Below are 25,590 nucleotides of genomic sequence, written 5' to 3' on the forward strand. Positions count from 1 at the left end.
TGTCTCCGTATCCAGTGCCTTTTTTCCAACCTCGCATATGTCCAGGTTCTTCCAAAGACTCCTTCTCCATCACTTTCCTACGCTGAGCCCTGCCCGTTACTCTCCTGCTGCTGCTCCAGCCTGTATGCATTGTTGAGCTGGAACGGATTCGTGCGCATATACGCGCTGATATCCGACTGGTAACAGAGCTGGTTGAGGTAATCGTGAACCTGCGGCACCACGTAGCCCGGCTCGCTAGCGTCGCCAAAGAACTCAGGAATCTGCAGCAGGTTGTACGGCTCACTCCGCGCCTTCTCGAGCGAGTCGTCCACGAGAACCGTGTTGGTCTGGTCCCACCGGCCGCCGTACGCGGCGTCTGGATGCGCCGCCTGCACGTTGGCCTGGGCCCAAACCATCTCCAGGCGCTTGTAGACTTGCACGCGGAGCTTGAAGTCGGCCTCGGAGAGACCGAACTTGTCGCGGCCCCAGACGGCCAGGACGCGGCGGCGGTACGAAGCCCGCTCTTCTTGGGTGTCTGCGGCGCCGAGGCCGCCCTTGAGGAGGAGCTGGTCGCACATGGACTGGACGTTCTTGGGCTGGGCCGAGGACCAGACGACGACGTGGAATGTGTCGAGGCAGTATTGCAGGAAGCGCTTCGCGTGGGGCCGCTCGACGAAGCTTGCGGCGTTGCGGCGGTTAGGTCGGAAGAGGAGAGTGCCGTTGAGGTCCATTACGACGAGAATCGGTCGAGGGGTCGGGACGAGGGTCGGCGGGAGGGAGGCCTGCTGGAGGTATTGCGGCGTGGGGTTCGGGACGCCGCCTGAGGCGGCGCTGGGGGCTATGATCTTATCACGGTTGTGCGGCACCGCGGCTCTGTCGAGAGAGAGGGAATGTTAGTCTTTGCGACAGCATCGGAGGAGAGCAAGGGACCGCAAAGAGACAGGGTGGGAAAGGGGGGGGGAAACTCACGCTTTGCGGGGTCCCTTTGGGATTGTGGGTTGATTTCCGGCGGACGATTTCTCGGGGAGAGGGGTCGCGGAATTCGAGGCGAAGGGAACGTTGGCGGCGTTGCCGAGGCCCGGTATCGTGAAGCCGTTACTGCTCGGCTGCTGGTTCGATGGGGCGGCCATGGCCGGGGCGGGCTTGGCCCACCATTGTAGGTCAGACATGCTTTTGTGTGGAGTGTAGACGAGCTTCGAATCGCGCGAGGGAGTCGTGGGAAAGGGAAGGTATGGTTCGTTGTTGTACTCGGGGAGTGTGTCTTTCTGAGGAAACTCGCGGGTTGAGCGACCTGAACGCTTGCGCGCGACGGTTGTGTAGAAGCAACGTTGGTGGATCTGTTGCGATCTGGCGAATATCCGGGGAAGAGAGGGTTGCATGGATGGATGGGCTAGATTTAGAGTGGGAAGTCGAAGTCAATTGAGCTGAAGGTGAAGAAAGATTGGTCTAGCTTCTTCCGTAGTAAGTGAACGTAGGTCGAATTTACTGTTCAGAGCGTATTCAGTGTCTTTTTTTGGCTTCGATGCGATTAGTGGAGAGGAAGTTATTCGGACTGGGACATCGCATTCAAAGGAAGTTTGTGAGGCAGATGTTATCGATAAGTTGCCGTTCCTTATCGATACGAGATCGCTGGTCACTCAGACCCACTGAAAAGTTGCTTTGAGGTGTGGGTGAGCCTCCTTCATGTGAGTTCTGACCCTTCAAACTACGACCATCCCATACAGTGCACCTTTCAGCTTCATACAATCAACGAAAAATAAGACGAAATGCTGTCTGGAAAGAGGAAGCAAGGATTTTCGGGCCTTCAGCGCCGCGTAAAGCCTCGCAGAGAAGCGGAACCCGAAGTCGATGAGCAAATCAGCAGTGAGCCTGAGGAGATGGGAATAGATGGAGATGAGTTGAGTGAGGACGAAGAGGATGAGAACATGGATGAGGATGATGAAGAGGTATTTACTCCGGGTCATAGCATTTTTGGACTCATTACTAACAGCTCAAAGTCTGATGCCTCACCACCGCCAAAGAAGTCCAACATCGACATCTCATCAGTGTCCTTTGGCGCCCTCGCAAAAGCCCAAGCCTCCATGCCCTCAGCCAAACGTCGCAAGCGCGGCGCATCACCTTCAGAAGACTCAGACTCAGACTCAGACTCAGGCCCGGAAGAAGTCGGCAGAAAATCCAAGCATGGCGCCGACCACGTCAAGCGCTCGAGCAAGCACGCCCCGATGGAGCAGTCCAGCAAGAAGCCCGTCTCCCGCCGGCGCGAAATCATCGCCGTGCCCAAGATGGAGGTGCGCGATCCGCGCTTCGACCCGATGAGCGGGCCCGTCGACGAGTCCAAGGCCCGGAGGGCGTACGCCTTCTTGGACGACTACCGCAAGGACGAGATGAAGCAGCTGCGGGCCGAAATCAAGAAGACCAAGGACGCGGACAAGAAGGAGGAGATTAAGAGGATGCTGCTGTCGATGGAGAGCAAGATGAAGGCGCGGGAGCGCAAGCAGCGGGCAGACGACGTCATTCAGGAGCACAAGCGCAAGGAGAAGGAGCTCGTAAAGGAGGGCAAGCAGCCGTTCTACCTCAAGAAGTCAGAGCAGAAGAAGAGGTTCTTGATGGACCAGTTTGCGGGCATGAAGAAGAAGCAGGTCGACCGTACAATTGAGCGGAAGAGGAAGAAGGTTGTCGGGAGGGAGCGGAAGGAGCTTGACAAGATGCAGAGGAGACCTAGGGAATGAATGGACGTTGCCAGCATGCTTTGATTTTAGCTATGAACCCCTGAATGCATCACGGAAGGTCTTTTATTTTGTCTACGATCCTCCCTGTATTGTGTGTCTACACATTGATCGTACAGTTATGATACAAAATGATACAAAATGATACAAAGTGAATTGAGGGTAGTTCTTCGTATGCCTGTTTTAAGCATTGTATCCGTTCTTCTTCAGACTCTCCTCAAACATCTCGCGGCACCTGACTTTGCTGCCGAGCTTCGCGCAAAGCAAGAAGGCACCACTCAGCTTGCGATGCAGACTGTAAGTCTCCTCGGGAGGCGGCGCAAGTCTCTCGCGGAGCATGACGGGAATGAGAGCCTTGACACGCTCTGTGATGGTCTGGTCGTGGAAATCGTAGACCTCGGGTGCCGAGCCGAGGAAAGGCTCCGCTAGGGTGAGCACCGACTTGACGTGCGCGTCCACCATGAGCTTGCTCTCGTGGCCGGTAAGATATCCGAGACTCTCGGACAAACGTTTGACTCCGTCCCGGTCGGTCCTCGAGGCCGCGGCAAGGAGTTGAACGTACTGGGTAACAAACTCGTCGGGGTACTCCCGGGAAGCACCAAAGTCAAGAAGCTCGAGCTTGTTTGTCTTGGCATTGTAGAGGAAGTTTGTCCAGTTAGGGTCAGTCTGCATGAACTTGAACTCAGTGATCTCCCGGAGACAGAGACGGAGGATCTGGGTGCCGATCCAGTCCTTCTGCTCCTGGGTAAATGATTTGACTCTAGTGACGCCCACGCCCTCCATCCAGTCCATGGTCAGAACGTTCTTCCCGCAGGCTTGCAGGTGGACGTCAGGCACAAGGAAAGTATCTGGTTCGTCAGCCAAGAGCTCCTTGTAACGGATCAGACACTGCGCTTCTCTCTCGTAGTCGCATTCCCATCCCAGCTCAAGCCGCGCGTTGTCAATGGTTTTGTTCAGGTACAAGCCCTTTGGTAGGAGCTTGGTGGCGGTCAAGAGAATGCCCAGGTTGTCGAGGTCGGAATTGATCGAGTCTGCGACTCCTGGGAATTGAATCTTAACCGCGACCTTGCGACCACCCTCCTTCAAAGTAGCACGGTGAACTTGTCCGATGGATGCGGCGGCAATGGGCTTCTCCTCAAAGTCCTCAAATAACTCGCGCCATTCCACACCCAGGTTGGCCTTGAGGACCTTGTCTCTCTGCCAAGCCGGCATGTAGTCGGCACGGTCCTGCACTCTCTGTAGAACCTCCTGAATCGGACCCGGGAGCATCTTTGTGTCCTGGAAGCTCATCATTTGGCCCATCTTCAGGGCAGCGCCGCGCATTCTCGACAGCTTTGCAACGAGCCTTTCCATATTGCCGGCACTGAGCAATACTGAACCCTCGCCACCACCGCCAAATGCTCTGCCGATGCTCTCGGTGATGGCACCACCCATCATTCCTGCTGCCAGACCACCATAGTTCCAAAGTCTGCTCAGGCGTGTGGCTGGCACGCTAGATTCCCTAAGGGCGTATGCAGGGGGTGCTGTTTGGTCGACCGCAGCGCCCAAGATCGCTTCCACGGGAGGTTCATCCTCGGATACTGGGCCGGCAGGAGTAGCGGCAGCAGACGGAGGCTCTGATGGTATCGGTGACTTGTCGCTTCTAACAGCTTCGCTCTTGTAGACTTCAGGTTGAGGGGCGGTTTGAGAAGTGCTTGGAGCACTCTCAGGGGTAGCTGACTTCTTTGCCTCGGCATCCTTGGACAGCTTGGAGAAATCAACAAACTCGGGAAGTTTTGTGGGTGGGAGCTTCTTGCGGTTACCGAAGTCAACCTTTGGTCCTTCTCCCTCTTTACCCAATAATTTGGTGGCTCGAGTGCCATGGAAAATGTTGACGTTGACACCTTCAGGGAGGTCGTCTGCCTCTTCAGAGACAGGGGCCCCGTACGGAGCCGCCGGCTTGCTCACTGAAGACCCTGCAGGAACCGTGTTATCCTTGGGCCTTTGATCCAATGGTGATGCGCCTGGAAAAGGGAATGCTGAAAGATTGGATTGCCTCAGTTCAGAGAGAACCGATCCTGAGCTTGGTGAGATACGGGCTGCATTGTTGAGATTGGGCTGGAAGCTGCTTGATGTTGTGAGCGAGGGATGACTGGGTTGTGATGTTGACTCCTTATTTGACGGCGGCGCCTCTTTCTCAGTTGGTGACTGAGCATCTGGGACCTCAGAGGAGGCCGGTGCTTCTGCTGCGGCGTCGTCTCGTGTGTGCTGAGGTGCCGTGGGGGACTTGCGTGTTAAGCTGGAAGCTTTAGTGAAGCTCTCGAGCTGTCGGCCTCTCAGTGCAACATGTCTGGATGCGACAGAGCGCGAAGCGCCGAGCACAGCTGCCAAATCGACAGCGAAATCGGCGAACCTCATCGGTGAAACAGGTTGCTCAATTATGCTACACGCATGTCTTTGTGATTGCTCTTTTACGTTCGGGTGACCTCGCGTCTTTCACGAAGTGCTGCGATTATCAAATGGTCCTCGTCATGGAGGGAAAATTAAGTGACAGACGTATGCATTTAAAGGGAAGAGAAGAAGATAGCTCCAGGGAGCTTGAGGTAGCACCATGCTTAAAACGGGGTCATTCACCAGCCCATATTTATCCAGCTACCATCCATTGCCAAATAAGTCCATGACGGCCGATAACTCGATACATACAAACATGGTCACTGTCTCGATATATGTACTTGTCTTGCACATTGAAGACTGAATTTAACTTCTTTCTGTGCTCCCCCTAAGCTGTCTTGCAGTGGTATCTTTAGTCTAATCCTGGTTCCTCGTCTATTGTCATTATTCGTATTAGTCATTTTGGCGTCGAAGCCCTTGTTACTGAGGCGCCGCCCTTCAAAAGTGAGCCTCTTGCCCGCATGGGTGTCGCCTTCAAAGACGAATTATGCGGACTGCCCGGCCTTGGGCTGCCGATCTTCCCCCATAACCTTTGGGCAGCAGGCGTTAGACCACCCGAGACTCGCGGACTGGACGGGAACTTGGGCACCGGTGTTCTGTCCAACTTTCCAGTCAAACCATTCTTCACGGATTCTCTCTTCGAATGCGCTGCCCGCTCAACTAGACGGTGATGCAAAGTCTCCCGCTTTCTGTGCTCTTGCAGCCTGAATGGATTTGGCGTAGCGTCACCGGGACCGAGGTTGATGACGGGAACAGGGAGAACTTGTTCGTCGTCGTCTTCGTCATCCACAAAGGCGTACCCATTCACTCTTGGCGTCTCTCCGCCCCCTACAGCGCTCGAAGCCAGGTCTTCTTTACGTGGTTTGCCAGCAATCGCGTCTCTCACAGCAGAAAGCGTCGGAGACGGAGGTCTTTCTGCGATTGATGGTTGCGGTACCCTTGTGTTTTGGTAGTTGATCGCCTTAGGCGGCATCATCGATTGGGCCTGCGCCTTCTGGGCTGGACTCTCGTAGTCGTCGTCCACGCCATCTGGGCCAAACATCAAGTTGTTCTTGGGGTTGGCGTTCCAACTGTCCGGCCTCGCTGGTCTGTCGTCCACGTCCTTGATGGCCAGCCTGTCCCTTTTCCACCCATCGTCCACCAGACCCCTTGTCTCCAGCAGTTTGGCTTCGACTTCCGCCTGTTTGATCATCTGTTTTGAAGGCAGCTTATTCCCTCGCCATATCCACTCGTATTTCTCCGCCTTTTTCTGATTTTGTTTGTCCATGAGCTTGTAAAAGCTCTCATTGTCCTCGCTGGTATAAGTAGCCTGGAAATTGGCCAGGCTCATATTTGTGTCCACGGCTGGCTTTGGCGCTTCGGATACCGTCGATGCCACTGATACCGGAGTATCTGCGCCGTATGCGGATGGCGTGCGTCCAGCGTTATTGAAAGGCATCGGTCTTTTGACCTTATTCCTCCCAGGCGTCATCACACGCTCCAGCCTCTGACCAGCATTGGAAATCCATGCCTTGTCTTTTGATTCAAGCGCGTCGAGGTACTCTTGCTGGGTCTCGGCCTCAAGAAGTCCGGGGAAGAAGTCGCGCGCAATGATCTGCGATAGGGCGTCGGTATAAGTGTCTTCGTCTATGACCTTTTTTGGGCGTTTGATTTTCTTAGCGGCGGGCGGTGGTGGCATCAGTTCGAGGTCGGTCCGCTTGCGCACAAGCGCGGTTGATTTGCGTTCTTGACGCTCCATCGTTGACAGACTGGGGCCGATCAACTTGAGAAGTCTGTGTTGAAAGGAATGTAGATACACGAGGAGTGCGCCGCCAGCGCCATGGGTTAGATAGATGTCGCGTGGAGATTTTGAAGTTGAAGTGATGTACTGAGGCCAATCTGAAAGTCTGAGTTGCGCTCAGGTTCGGGTCCGAGTGACGTGGGGCGCCTCCGATAAGCGATAAGGTTAGGCTCGTATGTCGCGGTTATGCAACTATCAAGGCTACGGGTACCTCAAGCTTCCCTGTCAGTCCCGTCAAAGGGGTCTTGCACTACGTAAGTCATCCGTACTTCGTAAAGGGACCTTCCCAGGCATCCATCCATAAGGTACCTGGTGACAGGTGGAAGCTCATTCCTCGCGGGAGTGGAGGGAGGGGCCAGACCACGGCGCCGCCCTTTCAGCGCCCCTGTCGGACTCCTGAAGTGGCAACTCAGTGCCACCCCGCTGCAACTGTATCGCACCGTGCGGTAGCAGCGCACTGTTTCCTGTTAGCTCCGAATACTGAAGAGGGTTTAAGGGCCGAACCGTCGCAAAAGGAAGCTTTCGAATCCGACCCAAGCCCGGCAACTTCAACCTTCGAAGAGCTTCTGCTGCATAGCAAATTTTGCTACAACCACCTCTTCTTTCCCGCCCCCAATTTTGCGTTTCGACTTGGGAAATCACACTCAATTCTCACGCCCACGAAAACGACAACTGGATTTGACACTGTTTCATGTGCGAACGCCAGTAGGAGTAACCCCTCCATCGTCTCTAACCTGCCGATACGGATACCCCACACTTTGGTTCTGCAGTAGAGCACCGTGGCCACCACCATGTCTACGCCAGAGGAAAAGGCGACAGCCTTCAAGAACGAAGGCAATAAGGCCTTTGCTTCTCACGATTGGCCCACTGCTATCGAGCTCTACACCAAGGCCATTGAGCTTAACGACAAAGAGCCAACGTTTTTCACCAACCGCGCCCAGGTTCGTTGCCCCCTCGCTGCGCCGAGACTGCGAAGTCAAGCTGCTCGCGTGACTAACACCATCTTGACTACGAGTAGGCAAATATCAAGTCTGAAGCATACGGTTATGCGATTGCGGATTGTTCGAAGGCGATCGAGCTCAACCCCAACTTCGTTAAGGTGGGCAATCCCGGATACACCCAATCGAGCCTTATTTGCTGACGTCGGTGCGACTTTAGGCATACTTCCGCCGAGGCCTTGCCCAAACCGCCATTATCAGACCAAAGGAAGCTCTCGGTGACTTCAAGAAGTGCATAGCACTCGACCCGAACAATAAGGATGCCAAGTTGAAGCTGGACGAATGCAGAAAGATTGTTCGCAAGTTGGACTTCTTCGCTGCCATCGAGGTTGGTGACGAGCCGTCAGCTGCGGAAGGCCTCGATCTTAGCACCATCAGCGTCGAGGACGACTACGATGGTGTCAGATTAGGAGAGGAGATGACACAAGAGTTCATTGACGACATGACGGAGCGTTTCAAGAACGGCAAGAAAATTCACAGGAAATATGTTTACCAAATCATCCTAGCCGTCAAGAAGCTTGTCTATGACGAGCCGACTATGGTGGAGATGAAGATTCCCGAGGGCACACAACTAACAGTCTGCGGCGACACACATGGTATGTTTCTGTGCATCTCATTTGGTACCAAAATACTTACATATAGCCAGGCCAATACTTTGATCTCATGGAGCTTTTCCGTCTCAACGGAACGCCGAACGATAAGCACTTCTACCTGTTCAACGGTGACTTTGTCGACCGTGGATCATGGTCTTGCGAAATCGCTCTTCTGCTCTACGCATACAAGTGGCTCCGACCCAACGCCTTCTTCCTGAACCGTGGTAACCACGAGACCGACGACATGAACCGCGTGTACGGTTTCGAGGGCGAGTGCAAGGCCAAGTATAACGAGAGAATCTTCAAGCTTTTCTCAGAGAGTTTTTCTGCTTTGCCCCTGGCAACTCTGATCGGCACCAAGTACCTCGTGCTGCACGGTGGTCTGTTCTCGGACGACAAGGTCACTTTGGACGACATTCGAAAGCTCGACAGACACGCTCAGCGCCAGCCTGGCCAGGCGGGTCTCATGATGGAAATGCTGTGGACGGACCCCCAAGAGGAACCCGGCCGTGGCCCGAGCAAGCGCGGTGTTGGTATGCAGTTCGGCCCCGATATCACCAAGAGATTCTGCGAGAACAACGGTCTCGAGGCCGTCATTCGCAGTCACGAAGTTCGCATGGATGGTTACGAGGTGCAGCATGACGGTCGTTGCATTACTGGTAAGTTTCTGTGCTCTCTCATGACCGTCCTTGACCTGGAACTGACTGTCGTAGTGTTCTCCGCACCAAGATACTGCGACTCCACCGAGAACAGGGGAGCGTATATCAATGTTGGCCCCGACTACAAGCTCGACTTCAAGCAGTTCGACGCCGTTCCTCACCCGGATATCAAGCCTATGGTAAGACATATCCCCTCCTCCTTTACTTCTTCTGCAGCTGACCTTCCACCTTCAAGGCGTATGCTCAGAGTTCTCTCATGTCTTCTCTGATGTAGTTTGATGATCTGCGGACAGTGGTCCTTAGGGTATGAGAAGGTATTGTTTGCATCCGCAGCATACATGGTGCATGTGTTCGGCGCATATAAGGGGCTGGGTGGCAGCGTGGGTTTAGCCATGCGGATAAATCGGAGTTCTTGCCCTGTGGGCGCACACCATAATCCCGAATCTAGAATCATACGACGGTTGGGTGTTTGGCCAAAAAGCAGTCCTTTTTTCCTCGTTCTCCCTGGCTCTACCAAGGTGTGGGTTCATGATGACCAAAGCTTGTCCTGGCCATCGGTACCGACGATAGCGCCCAGGTAGTCGGAACACTGCTTCACCCGGAGAACTTGCCGGCTTCCCTGGTCCGAGACGCCTGCCCACGCCGTGATCGCGGCGGCGAAGGGGCTAAGATCCTGCCGGGGCACGCGCAGCCAGCACTGTGCGCCCTCGACTTTGAGGATGTCGATGGGAATGGCGGAGCCCGTTGCGCCCAGAAACTGGGCGAGAGCGGCATTGCAATACGAGCGCACTTGAAGATTGTCCAGTTCTAATGCCTCTTGTGCTGTCGGTGACTCGGAGATAAGCTCCAAATGAGTGTAGGAGAAGGTCGGAGCCTTGATAGTGCATGTGAGAAGCTCGTGAGATTTCTGGCCCGTTGGGCGCGGTGTGCTGGCGGGTGCTCCGCCGGCTGATGAGTTTTCCGTCGCCATGTTGGCTGTTTCCCCTCTGGTGGATCAAGTGAACACCCTCTTGAACACCCTCTTGGCGGTTCTCTCCTCTCACAGACTCTGGTCTCTGTGAGATCCTTGCATCAAAACAAAGTGTGTGAGGCGGCAGGAGAGAATTTCGATGAGAGGAAAGAGTAGCATGTAATGTGATTCGAGCAGGCGAGCGAAGAAGCGTTAGAGGTGGGTCTGCGCCAAAATCAATCATTATCCATGTACATGTATACATGCATATACCGCCTAAGATACTAGGAACTCTGGCCATCAATGGAAAACACCGATGCCTTTCATTCCAAGCCCCACATTTGACTTCCAGCTGCTTGAGGAACTCCCAGCCAGAGCCTCTCTTCCGCCAGAAACACCATTGATGAAGCGTTAGCTTTTGCGACTTTCACCCTCACTCTTTCGACACATTTCTCAACCGCCTGCATTCTCTCAGAAACCGAAAACAAAGTCCCCAATCGGAAAGAAAATCTCGAAAAAATGTCGGCCGATAACTTCGTCGCGCCTGGTCAGCAGCGCTACCTCCGCGCCTGCATGGTCTGCTCCATCGTCATGACATACTCTGTACGTTCACAGTCAAATTTGCCTACGAAACTATCCGGATGGAAGACTTCAGAAGAAATTAGCTACTGCATTAAATCAAGAAGGCTAACATTTTTTGCTTCCCCTAATCTAGCGCTTCCGCGACGAAGGCTGCCCCAACTGCGAAGACTTCCTCCACATGGCCGGCTCCCAGGACCAGATCGAGAGCTGCACGTCACAGGTCTTTGAGGGCCTCATCACCCTCTCGAACCCGAAGCGCTCCTGGGTGGCAAAGTGGCAGCGTCTGGATAACTACGTGAGGGGCGTCTACGCGATCAAGGTCTCGGGTCAGCTGCCTGACGAGATTCGCAACACGCTCGAGGAGGAGTACAGAATACACTATATTCCGTTAGTAACGCCCTCTTCTCGGACGCTCATCGATCTCTGTTTTACGTGGAATTCGGAAAAAACAGTGGATGTTTTGGCTTTGGGGTACACTTTTGACTGACTTGGTGACAACAGGCGCGACGGAACGGAGACGGAGGTTGATGCTTAAGATTGGCTACGAGCTTTCGAAGAATGTGTTTTTGACATACAAGGCGTTTTACGGGGAGTCAAATAAGGTCGGCAAGGAGTCAGGGAAGACTCTATTCAGATGAATCAATTCTCAAAATGGTATCTAAAAGTGCAACCCAAGTTCTGCCCATGCAAGTCGTTGAACCTCCTTTTCTTGTTACAGTGATGCTGCCATGCTTCAAACCCAAACGCCTATCGATGGACATGAAATCGATGCCTGATCTAGAGTCGAAATCACCGCTGATCCGTCTTTTGTTTCTTGAACGCGAACCCGCCAAAACCCGACCCGGAGCCGTCCCTTGATCGTTTCCCCTTCTGCCTCTCCATGTCCTCTTTCATGATCCGTTCCGCCTCGCTCATCTTTTTCGGTTGCTCAAAGGCAGACTTCTTCGCGCCGCCAGCAAGCGCGTTCTTCTTCGCCTGAGCAAATACATTCCTGGTCTGAGGTTTCGCCGTCATCTTGAGCGACAGACCACCTCCGAGAGACGGCTTCTCGGCAGGCTTGTCCTCTCCCTTCTCCGATGCCGCTGTAGTCGTCGCAGTAGTCGAGGCCTCGGGCTCGGCGGACTTGGACTGCGCTTCCGCCCCTTTCATGCTGGGCTCCTTCTTCGCTGCGGCAGGCTTGGCACCAAATGACAACGACACTTTCTCTCCTTCTGCCCTCTGCAACCCCCTCTCCCGCTCTTGCTCGTCATCGGCCTTCTCGCCTCTCGCCTCGGCCGCCTTCTGCGCCCTCTTGATCTGCTCCCGAATCATCATCTGCTCCACCTCCTCGTTGCCGCGATCCTGCGCCTCTTTCCTCCTCAATGCCTCCTGCCTCTTGAGCGCCTCTGGCGAGTTATCGATCCACGCAATGTGGATACCCTTCTCGTTCTCCTCGACGCGACAGATGCCCTCCCGCCCCAGGTGCTTCGCAAACTCGGTCAAGCTGGGCCACTTTGTCGCGTTCATGTGCACGTGCTCCTTGTTGGCAATGTACTCTTGGTAAAAGTGGTTGATCTGCACCTGCTTCTCGCCGTGCCCCGTGCGCAGCAGCTGCGTGAAGTCGCGGAGAAACTGGTTGCTGTACTCGTTGAGGAACTTTTTCGGGTCCTCGCCCACGACGAGCATCTGCCGCACGTGCGACTCGGACTGCGTGTGCATCTTGAAGCCGTTCTCGTCGCGGCACTGCTTCTCGCAGACTTGGCAGTACCAGCGCAGCCGCTGGAGGCCTTTGCTTTTGAGCTTGTTGCTCAGGTGCTTCGTCGAGCCAACTTCTGCTTTTGGCATCTTGGGCGGTCTGATTTCGGGGTGTTCTTCGATGGACGGTTCTTGGAATAGAAGAGAGGGGTGTTTTCGAGATACTATGGTAGGTTTGATATGTCGAGGGCCGACTTTCGATAAGTGGCGCGTATGGGATTCGAGGTTGGATGTGGTTATGTCGACAGGAGATGATCGTCACAAAGAAGCAATGAGCCCTTCCAGGGTCAGTTGTGGATCCTTCCAGTGCTGCTTATCTTATCGAGGTTGACAAGGTTCTGCGCTCAAGAGGTGGCGGGGCAGAGCCGTGTGCGACGCCCAGCTGAACACTGTATCCCACTTCGCCGACGTCGGCATGACGGGTAAATATTTACGTTCATCTGGTTACTGGGGTCGTTCCTGATTGCCGGATATTGCAATATTAACCACTTCTTGTCAGGTAAGCCTCGTACCTTGAAGTTCATGAGTCAACATCATTCATTGGCTCTGGACCAGATCTCCAATTTACTCTCCCAGCGCCTGGGATTTCAAATCAAGGATTGACCTAATCATGTGCATTTGATATATACCTCTAGATAAATCAAGGGAATCTTGTCTTTTCCAGCCCATTCTCTTCATTCTTTCTTCTTTTCTGATCCAACAATGCAATTTCATGCTCCGTTTTAGATGACCCGACCCATGGAAAACTTATATACTTCAATCCAAAAAAAAAAAAAGTAGAGCTCGCTTCCACCGCGCGCAGTTGAAGCGCGCGGGGCATTCTAAGCGACCATCTTAGTCAAGGAAAGTGAATAAATTTGTATGCAAGATGTTCATGGCACGAGTAGCGTCACGGGCGTCAATGACGCAGGATATGTTGATCTCGCTGGCACCTGTGTCGAAAAGTTAGCAAACTGCTTCTCTCGCAACCCTTCCCCCCAGAGACGGCTTACCTTGTGAGATCATCTCCAAATTGACATTGTGCTCGCCTAGCGTGGAGAACATGCGACCGGCGATACCAATCATGTTCTTCATCTCCGCACCGACCAGGCTTAGGATGGCCATGTCATGAAGCACGCTGACGTCGCCACATTCCTCCAGCTCAAGCCGCGCCTTGTCGAAGCTGCCACCCTCTGAGTTTCCGGCGTGGATGGCCATGGACACGTGGACCTCACTAGTGGAGATAAGATCGACGGAGATCTGGTTGCTGTCGAGGATAGAAAAGACCTTTGCGAAGAAGCCGTGGGAGATGGACCGCTTGTTGGAGTGCACGTTGATGACGGAGATCTTGTCCTTGATCGTGACGGCCGTGGGCCGCTTTGGCTTTTGGACCAAGGACGGGTCTGCGGGTGCTGACCGCTGGATCTGATGGCCAGCCGTGAGGATGGGGTCGGGCACGACGATGGTGCCGACTCCTCTGGGGTTCTTGACGTTCTTGATGCGGATGGGAATAGGGGGCGAAGCATGGATGACCTGATCCATGGTCAAGTGGTGGATGACCTCGGAACCATAGAACGTCAACTCCGCCGCCTCAGACGGTGTGATGGAGTGCAGCAGGCGGGCCGTGGGAACCTTTGTCGGGTCTGCTGTAAAGATTCCGTCAACCTCCTTCCACACCTGGAGCTCATCCGCCTTCAGGCCGACTGAGCATAGCGCCGCGCAGAGATCCGTGTAGCCCCGGCCAATGTCACCATCAATCAGGCTTCCGGGGACGTTGCCAAAGAAGCCAGTGACCACGGGAACTCGCTCCTCGCAAGCCGTGATCTTTTTCCGCAATACTGCTGCGGCCTCTTGGTAGAAGCCCTGGCTCAGACGAGCCGTGGCATCGTAGTGGAACGCGTCACTGAGATCCACATATTCCGCGGCGACGCCCTGCGAGTCTGATTAGCGGCATTTTCGAGACAGTGGAAAGCCATGTCCATTCCGTACCAAGTCCTTCAGCAATGCGGCCATGAACCTGCAGCTGAGTTTTTCACCAAAGCTGATGCATCGATCCTTTGATCTTGAGTTGACCTCGAGGTTAAATCTCCTGGCCGCTACAATGTACTCGACCAGCTCTTGGCACTCATCGCGGATCTCCTGTTCCAAGGAGGCCTGCAATTCTGGGTTGCGCAGGAAAGTCTTGACTGCCGATACGTGGTCCTTGCAAATGTCCTCAATGAGACCCTTGGCCTCATTCATGAGCTCATTCTGTGTCTCTTCGGGCGTCGTGGGTGCCGCGATGCCCTTGAGCTTGTTAAACACGCCAAGGAGTCTTTGGCGGAGGGGGTCAGTTGAGAATGAAGGCTTGGTCTCGTTTCTGAGTGACTCACCGGCTGGTGGTGCCCTCAATCTTCTTGCCCGTACTTCTTGCCGAGCAGACGACGACGACCTTGTTGTGGGAAAGGCTTGCTCTAAAACAAGAACATGTCAGTCAAGTTACGATTCCATTGGAGAATCGTGTGTTTCGTACCGGACAATATCCGTGGCAATCTGTCGTGTGAGTATACTAGATCAGCCTCATGCAGCAATCGCGACTTTCTCAGTGGTGGGTGACAAACCTTGTCTGGAAACTTTCCAACACTGGTTCCGCCGAACTTCTGCACCACCCAGCCATTGCTGGAGGTGTTCCCTATCGTTTGACTACTCATGATGTATCAATGGCTACGCGCAGAGCCTAGAGTGGTTGGTTTTGGGGTATGAGTGCTTAAGGCGGGCCAAGAAGGAGGGGCACTGTGAGCAATGTGGGAATGGGAGTGAGAGAGAACCTGGAAAAAAAATAAAAAAAAATGAATGGCGACGGTTAGACTGGGACGTCAACCCTCTCAAATCGAGTGTCTTATGTGAGATGCGTCACACTGCAAGGCGTTTAGCAAAAAGAGAAAGTGGTATGACAGATGCAGGGAGTTTACAGAGTGGGAAGAGAGAGTCCACGGCTCGAATGCGGTGGAATTGCTATGTTCAAGGTGGTTTGTGTTGCGGTGGATTAAACCAAGGCGATGAGGATGGGACGAAAGTGGGATGTGGTGGAGCGACGAAATCGGCGACGCTTGTGCAAGTTGCAGCGTCCAAATTTTTGCGTTTCCGGAACATCGGAGGCGGGCCCGAATCTTCTCACACTATTCGTACCTACCTACACAGAGACCTTACAGATGCACTGCTGCAAGGTCACCAAACAATGACAGCCGTACATTGGTCAGCTTTGCTACCTGACCTGCCTTGAGGTACAAAGCCGTTACAGTGCCGTTCCTCGGTCAGAAGGCGATGAATGGGTCTCGAAGTTTGGAATCCCTGAAAATCCTCCAAAGCATAACTGCCACGCCGCTGCCGTTACTGCTAACTACCTATCTGTACAGTCTCTGCCGATAAATCCCCTGGCTTGACCTGGCTTCTGCAAAGACCTGTAGGACCGAGGACTCTGAATTGGGCAGTGTGTCCGCGGCAGCCTATATCCGTGACAATTTCTTTGTCTGAGTCATACGTAGTACGCAGTATCGGTGCTTCACTAGCCCCTCTGAAGAAGGTAATTTGACACCAGTGTCAAACCTGTCCATCTCTTCAATATCCCAGAAACTCTAGATAATAGAGTACGGTTCCAGGACGACCATTTGGTAATCACTCGTGAACCCCACGGGGGTCACTCGCTGTGTGCGTCCGCTCTGGTGGTCTCTTCAAGCCTCTGCGTTGTCGCTGCCGTCTCCCGTCCAGCCACTCCACAAATGCGGTCTCGTAAAGAGCCTATGAAACCTGTCCCAAAGAAAACCTTTAGTTGCCGAATCCTGGCGACCGCGCGGGGATGGCGAATCAGGGACCAGCCGATGACGAAGTGACAGACGGGGATCCCACGCCCCCAGTGAAATAGCCGCATTTGACGCAAGTCGGCATGCCACTGATCTGTTGCCGCCGCAACTCATGACAACCTAGTTTTGCTCAACAACACCTAGAGCCATTCGGGGTCTTGGGCAGTCTTATCAGACAATGAGCAAAGGCAACGTGAAATACCCTGCCAAGCCTTGCATGCATACATCTGCAACTCATCAAAAAGGGACACACATTGTCTGCTCAAAGCTCTCCCAGTATGGGTCGTATTACCACTAAATAAACGTATAAACGCAAGTGCCGTTGCTTTGCCCAGAACCAGAGACAATTGGTATAGCAAACCCACGAGAACCAAAAACCAATGCGAATGCCGACCTCGATCGCCACGCACGTCAAACACCGACCGCAAAAAAAAAACCAGATCCCAAACCCCGTCTAGAAATGAACAGGCGCAGTTCCCAATGACTTGTCCCCACCAAATGGTCAAGACTTTTTCCGCGCTCATACAATCGTGCAGTCGTGCCATCGTCATCGCACTGTTGTCGACAGTCCTCTTCTGGTATCAAGCCTCTACAAGAGACCGTCTGACAGGCGGCTATCGATACATGACACCTGGTTTGCCAGGTGCGACTAGAATTCGATTTCCTTTCGTCATTGTTGCAACTCAGCATTGGCAAGCAACGCTTGATTGACCTCCGAGTGCGAGAAGGTGTATTTATCCATGGGAAAGTCTTCCTCCGGTGTCCGGATGCCGATCCCGCTGTCGTCCGGATTGTTTCCCGCGGACATATCCGCAGAGTCCACCTGGCCCTGGCTTGTTGATGGTGGGAATGGCGCCTTGTCTGGCTGTGCCTGAGGGAGACTCGAGAAGTTGAAATCCTCGCTGCCCGCGCTGAACCGAGAACCTTGGCGGTTCGACTCCTGAGCTGCCGATTGAGGGTTTGCCACGGCTGCCGATGCGCCTGACGTCTTCATTTGAAGAAAACCACCCTGCTCGGCAAGGAAGCAAGTCATCTCGTCGATCCAGCACTTCGTCACCCACCACGAGCCGAAACTCTTGCCTTGAGCCATGGTAAGATCCCGCATCACGGCCGTGCCCACCCTTTGCACAGCGTAGACAATCTCAGTGTGCGACGCGTAAGGAAATCGTACCGGGAGGGACTTGAGGAACCCAACCCAACGCTCCAAGACATTTTGGCCATTGGGATCGCCTGCGCTCTCGACGCCAGGTTGGCGACCGTTTCTCAAGGCGATGTCGCCATAGACCGTCAAGCACTCCACCTCCCAAGGGACGTTCATGGGGCTAAGGAGATCCCGTAGTTCGGTGACGAGCAAGTTGACGAGATCATCCATACCCCGTGTGGGAACACACTCTGCCACCTTGCGCACACGCACCATCGTAATCCAGTCGAGATACATCTGATCGCGGTTGGCCGGATTGGACAGCATGTTGGCTGCCGCATGGGCAGTAAGGTTGACTCGCAAAGCTCGGTCCAGAAGAGCTGCAAAGATGGTTGCCGGTGCCTCCTTGGCTCGGATAACGTGGTGCGGTTGTCCCTGGAAAGCCTCTCGAATGTGAGGTACGAGGCGCTCGGAGATGCCGCGTAGCGTGTCCAGTACTGGCTTGGGCACGACCTGGAGTGTGAGCCCAGAGATGATTCTCAGCATGCGTTGGTACAGAATAAAGTCACATTCCTCGATCCAAGGGGCGAGGCTCGGGTGGCCGAGGAGCTTTTGAACGGGCATCGTCAACGTGCCCTGGAATGACGTATAAAGATGGAAGAAAGTCTTTTCCTTGCAGTAGCGAACACACTCCACGAGGGAAGTGCAATGCGACCTGTACAGGGCAGATAAGCTCTTGGCAGCATCTGGGTCAGTTCCACTCGGGAGGAAAGGCTCCATCCGGGGTAGCGCGAGAGGTTCGTTGGATTGGAGGAGCAGCTCATCCGCTTCCGAGGGGAACGAGAACTGTAATGAGGTCTTCGATGCCGATGAGTTCAGATGATCCGCGCTGGTCACATTGGGATGGCTATAGAAGCTATGCGACCTCGAGGTGTGATGCGTCGCCTGAGCTGGGCTCTCTGGGCGCTTCGCAGCATCGGGTGATGGCAAGACGGCAGCGGCAGGCTGGACCTTGACGGGTGCCGCGCTGAAGCTCTGAGAACGGGGGGGTTCGGAGATAGCCACAGGAATGTGAGGCTCGGGTTCGCGGAGGTCAGGCTGGTCGTCAACCAAGCAGAAATTGACGTAGTGGTACTTTGATTCTCCTCTCACGCCGAGTCGCCTCGTCTTCAGACCTGGGAAGAGTACGCGAACAAGCTTTCCGAAACTGGCTGGGTTGAGGACTGTGATTCTCTCGGTGGCACAGCGGGACGCGTAGTTGGCATACACGCGACCTCGAGGTACAGATCCCTTTCCCTTGGTGCATACAGAGTTGATCCAGAGCATGGCAAAGACTTGTCGGGTGCGTTCGGAGTTGGGGCCTCGTTCATTGCCGTGCAGTTCGCCGGCAACATCTTGCAGACCGCGGTGCTTGTTGGCATTGAAGAGGTGACGCATCTCCAGCTCGTTGTTAGCACTGGATCTCGCGGAACTAGACTTCTGCATGCCCATGGCTCCAACCAAAGAATCGCCGTCTTCGTCACGATCTATCATTTGGCTGTCGTCGGTGAAGCTGTTGTTGGCAAAACTTTCGGACGGCAAAGGGTGTCTTTGCATGGGATGTTGCTGGAACGACATCGAGTGGCCCATGTGAGCACTGGACTGGCTCATGGAGGCACTCATTCCGGGTGGCATCGAGTATTCGCGGGCGTTCTGCATCTGGGTAGCAGCTGCATGAAGCATCATCTCCTCCGGTGTGATCCGCGACGCGGGTGCGAGGCTTCTCTGCTGTCTTTGATCGTTGTTGACCCACTGTGCCGAATACAATTCGGGCGCGTCGGCAAACTGTTGTTGGTCCATAGTAGGTTGCGTTGAGATGCTGTGAACCGAAGCTGTCGAGGCCCTAGACTGAGGTCTCTTCTTCGCCCTGAGGGCCTGGGCGAGGTGGTCTGTTTATATCAGACCGTCAGTCAAAAAGCACAGAGAAAGAAGCGCTCTTGTTGCAATGAAGCAAGCCTGGCGAGGCTATGGATCGTACCGTGGTCCATTGGTCGTTGTCTGTCAGCTCGGTGAGGAAGTGATGTTGTTATTTTGCGATGAAAACACACGGATCATGCAGGACGCCGTTTCCAAACAATGAACAAGTCAACGTGCGCCGAGCAAGGACAAATGCGTGAGGAAAAAAGAAGAGGCGTCGAGGTCGAGAGAGTAATCCGGAACCCCTGCAGCCTTGAAGAGCGCGGTGCGCCGTGGTGAGCGTCGAGATCTTAAAGGACGTGGTTGGGGGGGAGCAGGACCAGAAGCAGAGTGTGGATGTGGGAAATGTTTTGGGAGGCTTTCCACTGTTTTGTTGACTTGACAACCAGGCTCGGCCGGTCACCTCCACTCTGGTCTTGGAACAACGGATTGGCGTGGCTGGGCGACTCACGTGATGAGAAAGGCCAGTCATTACAACGTGTGGTTGCATCCTTCCATGGCCGCGGATTGGATGGTTCCCAAACAACCTGGAGCAGCCAGTCCCGTAACAGCTTGGTCGTGTTTGTGTTTTCCAATTGGCCAGTGCGCCCAAGGAGTCTGTGATGTGGGGTCTGCTTACTTTGTCTGTTTCTGGCTATTTGGCTCTGGCGTCGGTACGTATAGACGCTACTGTGTTCCAAACACGCGGAGAAGCCACATTCAGATCTGTCCACTCAGCTTCAAAGGGTGAGCAACAAAAACTCCGTACGTAGGTACCTTACTCCTCTCTCCCAAGGTGCATTGTGCCTTGATCGTCAGGCATCAACACAAGGTAAACACAACAGCAATGCACCTCAGCCAAAAGCATCCGGGTCCGAGTCTTCCCCACCTTCGCTAAGGCAAGGGAGCTCGGGTGCTCTTATCTTATCTCACTGTAGGTAGGTTAGGTGCGGACCGGCCGTGGCATCCCGTACCTACATACCCACCATACCCTGCCGTGTCCGCCAAAAAAAAACACTCGCTGGCTGAAGACTGAAGACCGAAATCTGCGAAATCTGACACCATCCGAGCCATGGCCACACAAAGTACCCGCTAACACGAAGGACATGGATCCCAGGGCAAAGTTGCCCGGCACACAAAGTCGGTTGCAACTGGGAGCTACATCAAGCTGCGCCGTGCTCACTTCGTCTTGTGCTTGTGCCCCTCTCCTAACCCCCATTAGCCCCGACTGAAGCTCGACGCAAAGGCACCCAGACCATTCCTACTGGCCAGATCTGCACACGTTACGTCGTCATCCGGCCTTTTCCCTTTCACCTGCTAATTCCAACACAGACACAAGGTTACTCAACCCCATATTCTCAGTAATTTCGTCAAGAACCTTACATTCTGACATCGTCAACAGCATCTTGCGGACTGTTACAAGCTACCCACATCGCTCATCAAACCACTGTCAGTTTCCGCTGCCCGCACCGAGTCCTTTGGGGCCTCTTTTGTTGCAATCTGGCCTGGTCCTAACCCTTATCATAGCGCATTAACGCACAGCTTTTGCTACCCAACCAAGCTCCTCTTCAACCGTCAATATGTCTGCCCAAGATCGCGTCCAGAACTACATCGGCCAGCTCGACCGTGAGGTAACTAAGCCTCCGCCAGCTCCTACAAGACGTTTGGGACACTTTTGCTGACTCGCATGACTGCGATAGCTGTCCAAGTACCCCGCCTTGAACAACATCGAGAAGTCGACCAATGTTCCCAAGGCCTACGCCGTCATCGGCGTTGCTTCCCTCTACTTCTTCCTTATCATCTTCAACTTGGGTGGTCAGCTCTTGACCAACTTCGCCGGCTTCGTCATTCCCGGCTACTACTCCCTGAATGCTCTGTTCACCGCCAGCAAGCAGGATGACACCCAGTGGTTGACAGTGTGTTGCAACTTTTCCCCGCAATCATCGACGCCCAAACCTTGCTAACATCAATTCTAGTACTGGGTCGTCTTTGCCTTCTTCACGTCAGTTTTCCCCGGCCCGTCAAAGACGTTCAAAACTGACTAGTATACCATAGCGTTGCTGAGAGCCTTGTGAACGTTGTTTACTGGTTCCCCTTCTACTTCACCTTCAAGTTTGTTTTCCTGCTGTGGCTCGCTCTGCCCACCTTCCGGTACGTTCCATCCTATCCGAACCGCGATAGATCCCGCTGACTGGCGATAGTGGTGCTGAGATCATCTTCAACTCCTTCCTCTCGCCCATGCTCGCCAAGCACTTCGCCGGTGCCTCCACTGCTTCCGGCCTCCGTGCCCAGGCTGGCAAGGCCGAGTAAGCGCGCCCCGGCGCCAACTCATTAAACAGGTCGATTGCCTTCAGAGATCCGCCTTGAAAGAGTTATACAGCTGGCCCGACTTCATCCCAGTGGTAATCGCAAGCTAGTCAAATGGACGTTATGCAGCGACCTAGAGCACAAAGAGGACGGGATGTAGTGGCAGAGGCTAGCATTACCACACTATAAGACAACGGTGATGGCTTGTTTAGGATTGGTCGGGGGCTCCAGGAACGCGAGAGCCACGACGAACGGTTAAACCAGCTCCTGTTACCCATTTAAAGTTACTGTATGCTACGGGATACGGAGTCAATGACTTCTGCAATGGACTAGAGACAGTACATGATGCTAAGAAAATATCGTGCGACATGCGTTGCCACCGTCTCCCATTGGGTTCGGTTCCTTGGTGAAAATGTGGAAACATGTCACAAGCGTTGTGCGGGATGAAGAGTGGTGGCTTCGAGACAAAGAGATAGTCGAGATGCCATACATGTTTCTTTTGTCATGGGCAACTAAAGCAGCAAGCCGTCGGGTGGGCATCTTGCATCAAATCTGCTAGACCCTGACATAGACCGCATACCAACGCTGCTGCTCAGCGTCGTACAAGACCGTCTCGCATGGGTAAAGTCGAGTCCGAGATTGTGGAGGTCATAATAGGAACCATGATTCGAGCATTTCTCATACCAGTCGGCATGTCATTGCTGCTGCCCGCTGTCATTTTGTTGCCCCATTGACACAAGAATCTGGATTGGAATTACTGCACGTCGCCGGAACAACTTAACGGAGGCAGCAAGGTGGCATATTTGAGGCAATCTGCAGCGTTCCTGATCCCTGGTCTTTTGGCCTCTTTTCGCTTTCTTGTTGCAGAAAAGCGGTTCAATCAGCTGGCCAGGCCTCGATATCGAGCCCGCCAGCGCAAGATGTGGTGTAGCGTGAACCTTGACCAGCGAGTTCAGTGCCTGAGTTCAATGAAGAGACGGGAGAGTGTATGCGACCAGGTGCCAAGGTCGCCGCCGCCTGGTCCATGAGCCCAAATGCCAATCCGCTGTAAGCACCCTTAGCCTTAGGGGGGTTTTTCCCAGTGACCTTTGGCGAGGGTAGCCCCAGCGGGCTGGCCGAGGATCCCGAGACGTGGAAACTGGAAAGGGGTCCCCCACACTTTCCGGGTTGAACCCCCTGTTCCTACATCGACTCTGCGGGATCTCCAGCGTGTGTTGGCCGTTTAGAGCCGCCTTGGGAGGGCGTGTGCCTGTAGCCCGCCTCTCAACTGTTTGGGATGTGAAACTCGTAAAACGACAAAGGCTGTTTACCCTCCCTTTCTGAATTCTCCAAGTCCAACTCAGCCATACCTCGACAACCTTCGTTTGCCCGTTTCTCGTCGACGGCCTTTCCCGACCATCTAACCTGTTTCGTAGCATCGCTTCCGCTCGAAAGGCTGCACGCAGCACGACGACATTCACTCCGCCGATAGACGCGCTTTCATGGAATGAATTGGTGGATACAGCCAATTTGCGATCAAGCATAACGACATATTGACCCTCGCTGAGCGTAACCAACATTCCCGCCAACACCCGGATTCACCGACTCGCCGGCGAAAGCTTACCATAGCGAGCGGCGTCTCGGCAAGAAGAGATTCAACGGCATCTGCCCCCGGAGGGCATGTCCACACAATGCAGCTCAGCCCTCTGCAATCGCGACTGGCGGCCTCGCTGATTGCGTCGCTACTGCTCGTCGTTCTCTACTATCTCCTGTCTACGCCCACCTTCGCCCTCGCTGCGGAATTGAACGGCATCGCACAACCAATCCTTGACGATGTCCAATTCGACGACAGTCTCGAGCAAAGAAGCGCTCTCGAGCCAACGTACGAGCCCGAATTCACTGCCTTCGACCGCAGTATCATTGGAAGAGCACCTGCCGGTGTTACGGGCCTAACAAGCAATGTCAAAGTCAACCGCAATGTCCCGGGGAACTCGACCCAAAGTTTCGTCTTTGAGGCAATTACAATCTTCGCCAACTTCTTCGATGGGACGGACGAGGCGTTCATGGTAGAACCTCGCGAAGGCAGCAATGAGTCCATCTCACCGGAGCTAGTCAGCATCGAAGGCATCAAGCCAGAGGATGAAGAGCGCGGCCTACGCCGCAGGCAAGCTCAGGGAAGGACTGTGTACATCTCAGCGACCACGTGTATACAGCCACAGCGTGCGGCGAACAACACGAAGGAGGATGCGCCACAAATCACGATGTACATCTCGACATCTCAGGACAACCAGACACCTGGCCCAGGGCAGAACTCTACCCTACAGAAGGAGGTCGCTTTTGTAGAAGGCGCGGCAACCTTTAGCGTCAATGCAACAGGCGACGTCTTTATTGGAATAGGCGCGCCCTCAAAGGATACCGACAAATTCACGGGAGATTGGAACTTTGATGTCGCGGCATCGACAGACGATTTCTTCCACAGCTTTGATGGAAATCCTTCTGAGCTTCTCTGGGTCGACAGTGACTCCAGCGCTGCACTCCTGACGACGCAGAACTTGACGACCTCCCAGAATGAGACTTTGATTCAGGAGATCATGGGGTCAGGGCTCCCGTTCATTATGTTCGTCGAGAACCGAGAGCAGCCCACAACTAAAGGCGTTCGACGCTCAATGTGTGGATTAGAGAATTACGCTCAAATCGCTGCGAAAAAGGGTGGCAAATTTGGCAACCTCGCCAGTACTCTTATGACGACGAGAGGCGCCGGGAACCTACCCAAGCAGCAATTCTTCTTCAACGGGCTCAACGCGAGTGCTCTATATTCGGGCATCCTAGTCCGCACAGGCAATTCGTCTTCGTCGAGAAAACGTCAAGACGGCGCTCAGAGTGGCGGCGGAGGCAAGGTTTTCGAAGCGACGCCCTTCGAAACCAAAGATGGTATGTACACTGCCAGGGTAAGAGTGCTATTCAGTGACTGATTCTGTGTGTAGGAGAGAATTGCAAAATCGTTACCGACCTGCAATTTTGCAATGAGACGGAATACGCTGTGCCCGCGAACTCTAACAAGATGAATATCACTCAGCTTGCGCAGTTCTACGACAACTATGCTAGGGATATGTACGCCAACTTCAAGAAACAGCTTGCCCAGGTCGCCTGCGAAGCGCCGGCAGTACAGCAATACTCCCTTGCGCGAAACTGCTCCGACTGCGAGACTGCATACAAGAAGTGGCTCTGCTCGGTGACGATTCCGCGATGCGAGGATTTCACGAGTCCTACCAACTTCTCCCTAGTCAGGAACGTGAACCAGACATTCCCAAACGGAACTCTTCTTCCAGTCGCCCAGCAAGATTTGTATCCCAACAGAGTTAATCAGCATTCGAGAAACCCCCTCATCGACGAGATGGTTGAGCCAGGCCCATACAGGGAGATTCTCCCCTGCGCCTATCTTTGCTATGACTTGGTACAAAGTTGCCCCGCGTCGCTGGGCTTCAATTGTCCCACGCCAGATGATGACATCTTCAACTCGAGCTACGCGGAGCAGGGTGATGGTTTGACCTGCAACTACCCAGGCGCCGTGCACAATCCCTCTGGATCCGCATTGCTATCAGTTTCATGGGGTCTACTATCAGCTCTCATTCTTGGTACGCTGAGTGCAGTCATACTCTAAGTGGATGAGAAGGGGTGACAGCATCGACCCCGTAGAGGGTGTTCATTTTCAGTAGATTGACGGCCGACTTTTGTATAATGGGTAACGGGCACGACGGGACAGTGTAATGAGGGTTTTCTGGATGAATTGCATGGCATCGGCGTTAAGACACGACGTCTACTTTAAAGGTAGGGACAAAGACGTCCTTGCGTGTGCACATGGCTGTATTAGCCGTGTTGGGAGGAACTGTTAGAGGATTGAAGATTAGATAATCTAGCAGACCTTTTTCTCTCTCTACATTCGTCTGTGAACATCGAAAGGACCAACCTGATGGTCTTGC

At 53.9% G+C, this 25,590-nt stretch overlaps 12 protein-coding genes across 12 annotated transcripts; 5 read left to right on the plus strand and 7 right to left on the minus strand.

Annotated features, from left to right (window-relative positions):
• Positions 1–77: 77 nt before the first annotated feature.
• On the minus strand, positions 78–1,148 carry BDZ83DRAFT_647442 (phosphoprotein phosphatase; the record flags this gene model as incomplete). Its single annotated transcript, XM_060510073.1, has 2 exons — positions 78–852; positions 949–1,148. 2 exons carry the CDS (start codon positions 1,146–1,148, stop codon positions 78–80), a joined length of 975 nt encoding a protein of 324 aa, XP_060369931.1.
• A 597-nt stretch (positions 1,149–1,745) lies between these two features.
• On the plus strand, positions 1,746–2,708 carry BDZ83DRAFT_716043 (uncharacterized protein; the record flags this gene model as incomplete). Its single annotated transcript, XM_060511811.1, has 2 exons — positions 1,746–1,925; positions 1,977–2,708. The coding sequence occupies 2 exons, from the start codon at positions 1,746–1,748 to the stop codon at positions 2,706–2,708; spliced, it is 912 nt and encodes a 303-aa protein (XP_060369932.1).
• A 180-nt stretch (positions 2,709–2,888) lies between these two features.
• Positions 2,889–5,102, minus strand: BDZ83DRAFT_747899 (ABC1 family protein; the record flags this gene model as incomplete). The annotated part of the gene is made up of 1 exon (XM_060513523.1): positions 2,889–5,102. One exon carries the CDS (start codon positions 5,100–5,102, stop codon positions 2,889–2,891), a length of 2,214 nt encoding a protein of 737 aa, XP_060369933.1.
• Positions 5,103–5,306: 204 nt separating this feature from the next.
• Positions 5,307–7,019, minus strand: BDZ83DRAFT_603840 (nuclear protein Es2). Its single transcript, XM_060507245.1, has one exon. The coding sequence runs from the start codon at positions 6,871–6,873 to the stop codon at positions 5,533–5,535; it is 1,341 nt and encodes a 446-aa protein (XP_060369934.1). The 5' UTR covers positions 6,874–7,019; the 3' UTR covers positions 5,307–5,532.
• Positions 7,020–7,536: 517 nt separating this feature from the next.
• On the plus strand, positions 7,537–9,635 carry BDZ83DRAFT_447713 (Metallo-dependent phosphatase-like protein). Its single transcript, XM_060503149.1, has 6 exons — positions 7,537–7,856; positions 7,934–8,014; positions 8,074–8,509; positions 8,560–9,165; positions 9,220–9,344; positions 9,401–9,635. Exons 1-6 carry the CDS (start codon positions 7,707–7,709, stop codon positions 9,437–9,439), a joined length of 1,437 nt encoding a protein of 478 aa, XP_060369935.1. The 5' UTR covers positions 7,537–7,706; the 3' UTR covers positions 9,440–9,635.
• Positions 9,636–9,691: 56 nt separating this feature from the next.
• On the minus strand, positions 9,692–10,135 carry BDZ83DRAFT_647446 (uncharacterized protein; the record flags this gene model as incomplete). The annotated part of the gene is made up of 1 exon (XM_060510074.1): positions 9,692–10,135. One exon carries the CDS (start codon positions 10,133–10,135, stop codon positions 9,692–9,694), a length of 444 nt encoding a protein of 147 aa, XP_060369936.1.
• A 327-nt stretch (positions 10,136–10,462) lies between these two features.
• On the plus strand, positions 10,463–11,323 carry BDZ83DRAFT_603844 (transcription elongation factor spt-4). The gene is made up of 3 exons (XM_060507246.1): positions 10,463–10,717; positions 10,830–11,083; positions 11,198–11,323. The coding sequence occupies exons 1-3, from the start codon at positions 10,634–10,636 to the stop codon at positions 11,229–11,231; spliced, it is 372 nt and encodes a 123-aa protein (XP_060369937.1). The 5' UTR covers positions 10,463–10,633; the 3' UTR covers positions 11,232–11,323.
• BDZ83DRAFT_603847 (domain of Kin17 curved DNA-binding protein-domain-containing protein) lies at positions 11,324–12,822 on the minus strand. The gene has a single exon (XM_060507247.1). The coding sequence runs from the start codon at positions 12,518–12,520 to the stop codon at positions 11,486–11,488; it is 1,035 nt and encodes a 344-aa protein (XP_060369938.1). The 5' UTR covers positions 12,521–12,822; the 3' UTR covers positions 11,324–11,485.
• A 442-nt stretch (positions 12,823–13,264) lies between these two features.
• On the minus strand, positions 13,265–15,099 carry BDZ83DRAFT_647449 (aspartate kinase; the record flags this gene model as incomplete). Its single annotated transcript, XM_060510075.1, has 6 exons — positions 13,265–13,362; positions 13,423–14,341; positions 14,399–14,723; positions 14,782–14,862; positions 14,922–14,941; positions 15,010–15,099. 6 exons carry the CDS (start codon positions 15,097–15,099, stop codon positions 13,265–13,267), a joined length of 1,533 nt encoding a protein of 510 aa, XP_060369939.1.
• A 1,819-nt stretch (positions 15,100–16,918) lies between these two features.
• Positions 16,919–19,228, minus strand: BDZ83DRAFT_647450 (RFX DNA-binding domain-containing protein; the record flags this gene model as incomplete). The annotated part of the gene is made up of 1 exon (XM_060510076.1): positions 16,919–19,228. One exon carries the CDS (start codon positions 19,226–19,228, stop codon positions 16,919–16,921), a length of 2,310 nt encoding a protein of 769 aa, XP_060369940.1.
• Positions 19,229–20,904: 1,676 nt separating this feature from the next.
• On the plus strand, positions 20,905–21,634 carry BDZ83DRAFT_747907 (HVA22 family TB2/DP1 protein; the record flags this gene model as incomplete). Its single annotated transcript, XM_060513524.1, has 5 exons — positions 20,905–20,955; positions 21,025–21,240; positions 21,301–21,326; positions 21,380–21,475; positions 21,526–21,634. The coding sequence occupies 5 exons, from the start codon at positions 20,905–20,907 to the stop codon at positions 21,632–21,634; spliced, it is 498 nt and encodes a 165-aa protein (XP_060369941.1).
• Positions 21,635–23,301: 1,667 nt separating this feature from the next.
• BDZ83DRAFT_567545 (calcium influx-promoting protein ehs1) lies at positions 23,302–25,271 on the plus strand (the record flags this gene model as incomplete). Its single annotated transcript, XM_060503966.1, has 2 exons — positions 23,302–24,541; positions 24,595–25,271. 2 exons carry the CDS (start codon positions 23,302–23,304, stop codon positions 25,269–25,271), a joined length of 1,917 nt encoding a protein of 638 aa, XP_060369942.1.
• Positions 25,272–25,590: the final 319 nt, after the last annotated feature.

Source organism: Colletotrichum acutatum (genome assembly GCF_030867785.1).
Source record: "Colletotrichum acutatum strain CBS 112980 chromosome Unknown BDZ83scaffold_9, whole genome shotgun sequence".
NCBI classification, from domain to species: Eukaryota; Fungi; Ascomycota; class Sordariomycetes; order Glomerellales; family Glomerellaceae; genus Colletotrichum; species Colletotrichum acutatum.

Coding starts and splice junctions, on each gene's coding strand:
- BDZ83DRAFT_603840 (XM_060507245.1), bottom strand. CDS start 6,873: ATGGAGCGTCAAGAACGCAAATCAACCGCGCTTGTGCGCAAGCGGACC.
- BDZ83DRAFT_447713 (XM_060503149.1), top strand. CDS start 7,707: ATGTCTACGCCAGAGGAAAAGGCGACAGCCTTCAAGAACGAAGGCAAT. Junction 8,015..8,073: donor TCAACCCCAACTTCGTTAAG/GTGGGCAATCCC, acceptor GTGCGACTTTAG/GCATACTTCCGCCGAGGCCT. Junction 9,345..9,400: donor ACCCGGATATCAAGCCTATG/GTAAGACATATC, acceptor TCCACCTTCAAG/GCGTATGCTCAGAGTTCTCT.
- BDZ83DRAFT_603844 (XM_060507246.1), top strand. CDS start 10,634: ATGTCGGCCGATAACTTCGTCGCGCCTGGTCAGCAGCGCTACCTCCGC. Junction 10,718..10,829: donor CCATCGTCATGACATACTCT/GTACGTTCACAG, acceptor CCCCTAATCTAG/CGCTTCCGCGACGAAGGCTG. Junction 11,084..11,197: donor TACAGAATACACTATATTCC/GTTAGTAACGCC, acceptor TGGTGACAACAG/GCGCGACGGAACGGAGACGG.
- BDZ83DRAFT_603847 (XM_060507247.1), bottom strand. CDS start 12,520: ATGCCAAAAGCAGAAGTTGGCTCGACGAAGCACCTGAGCAACAAGCTC.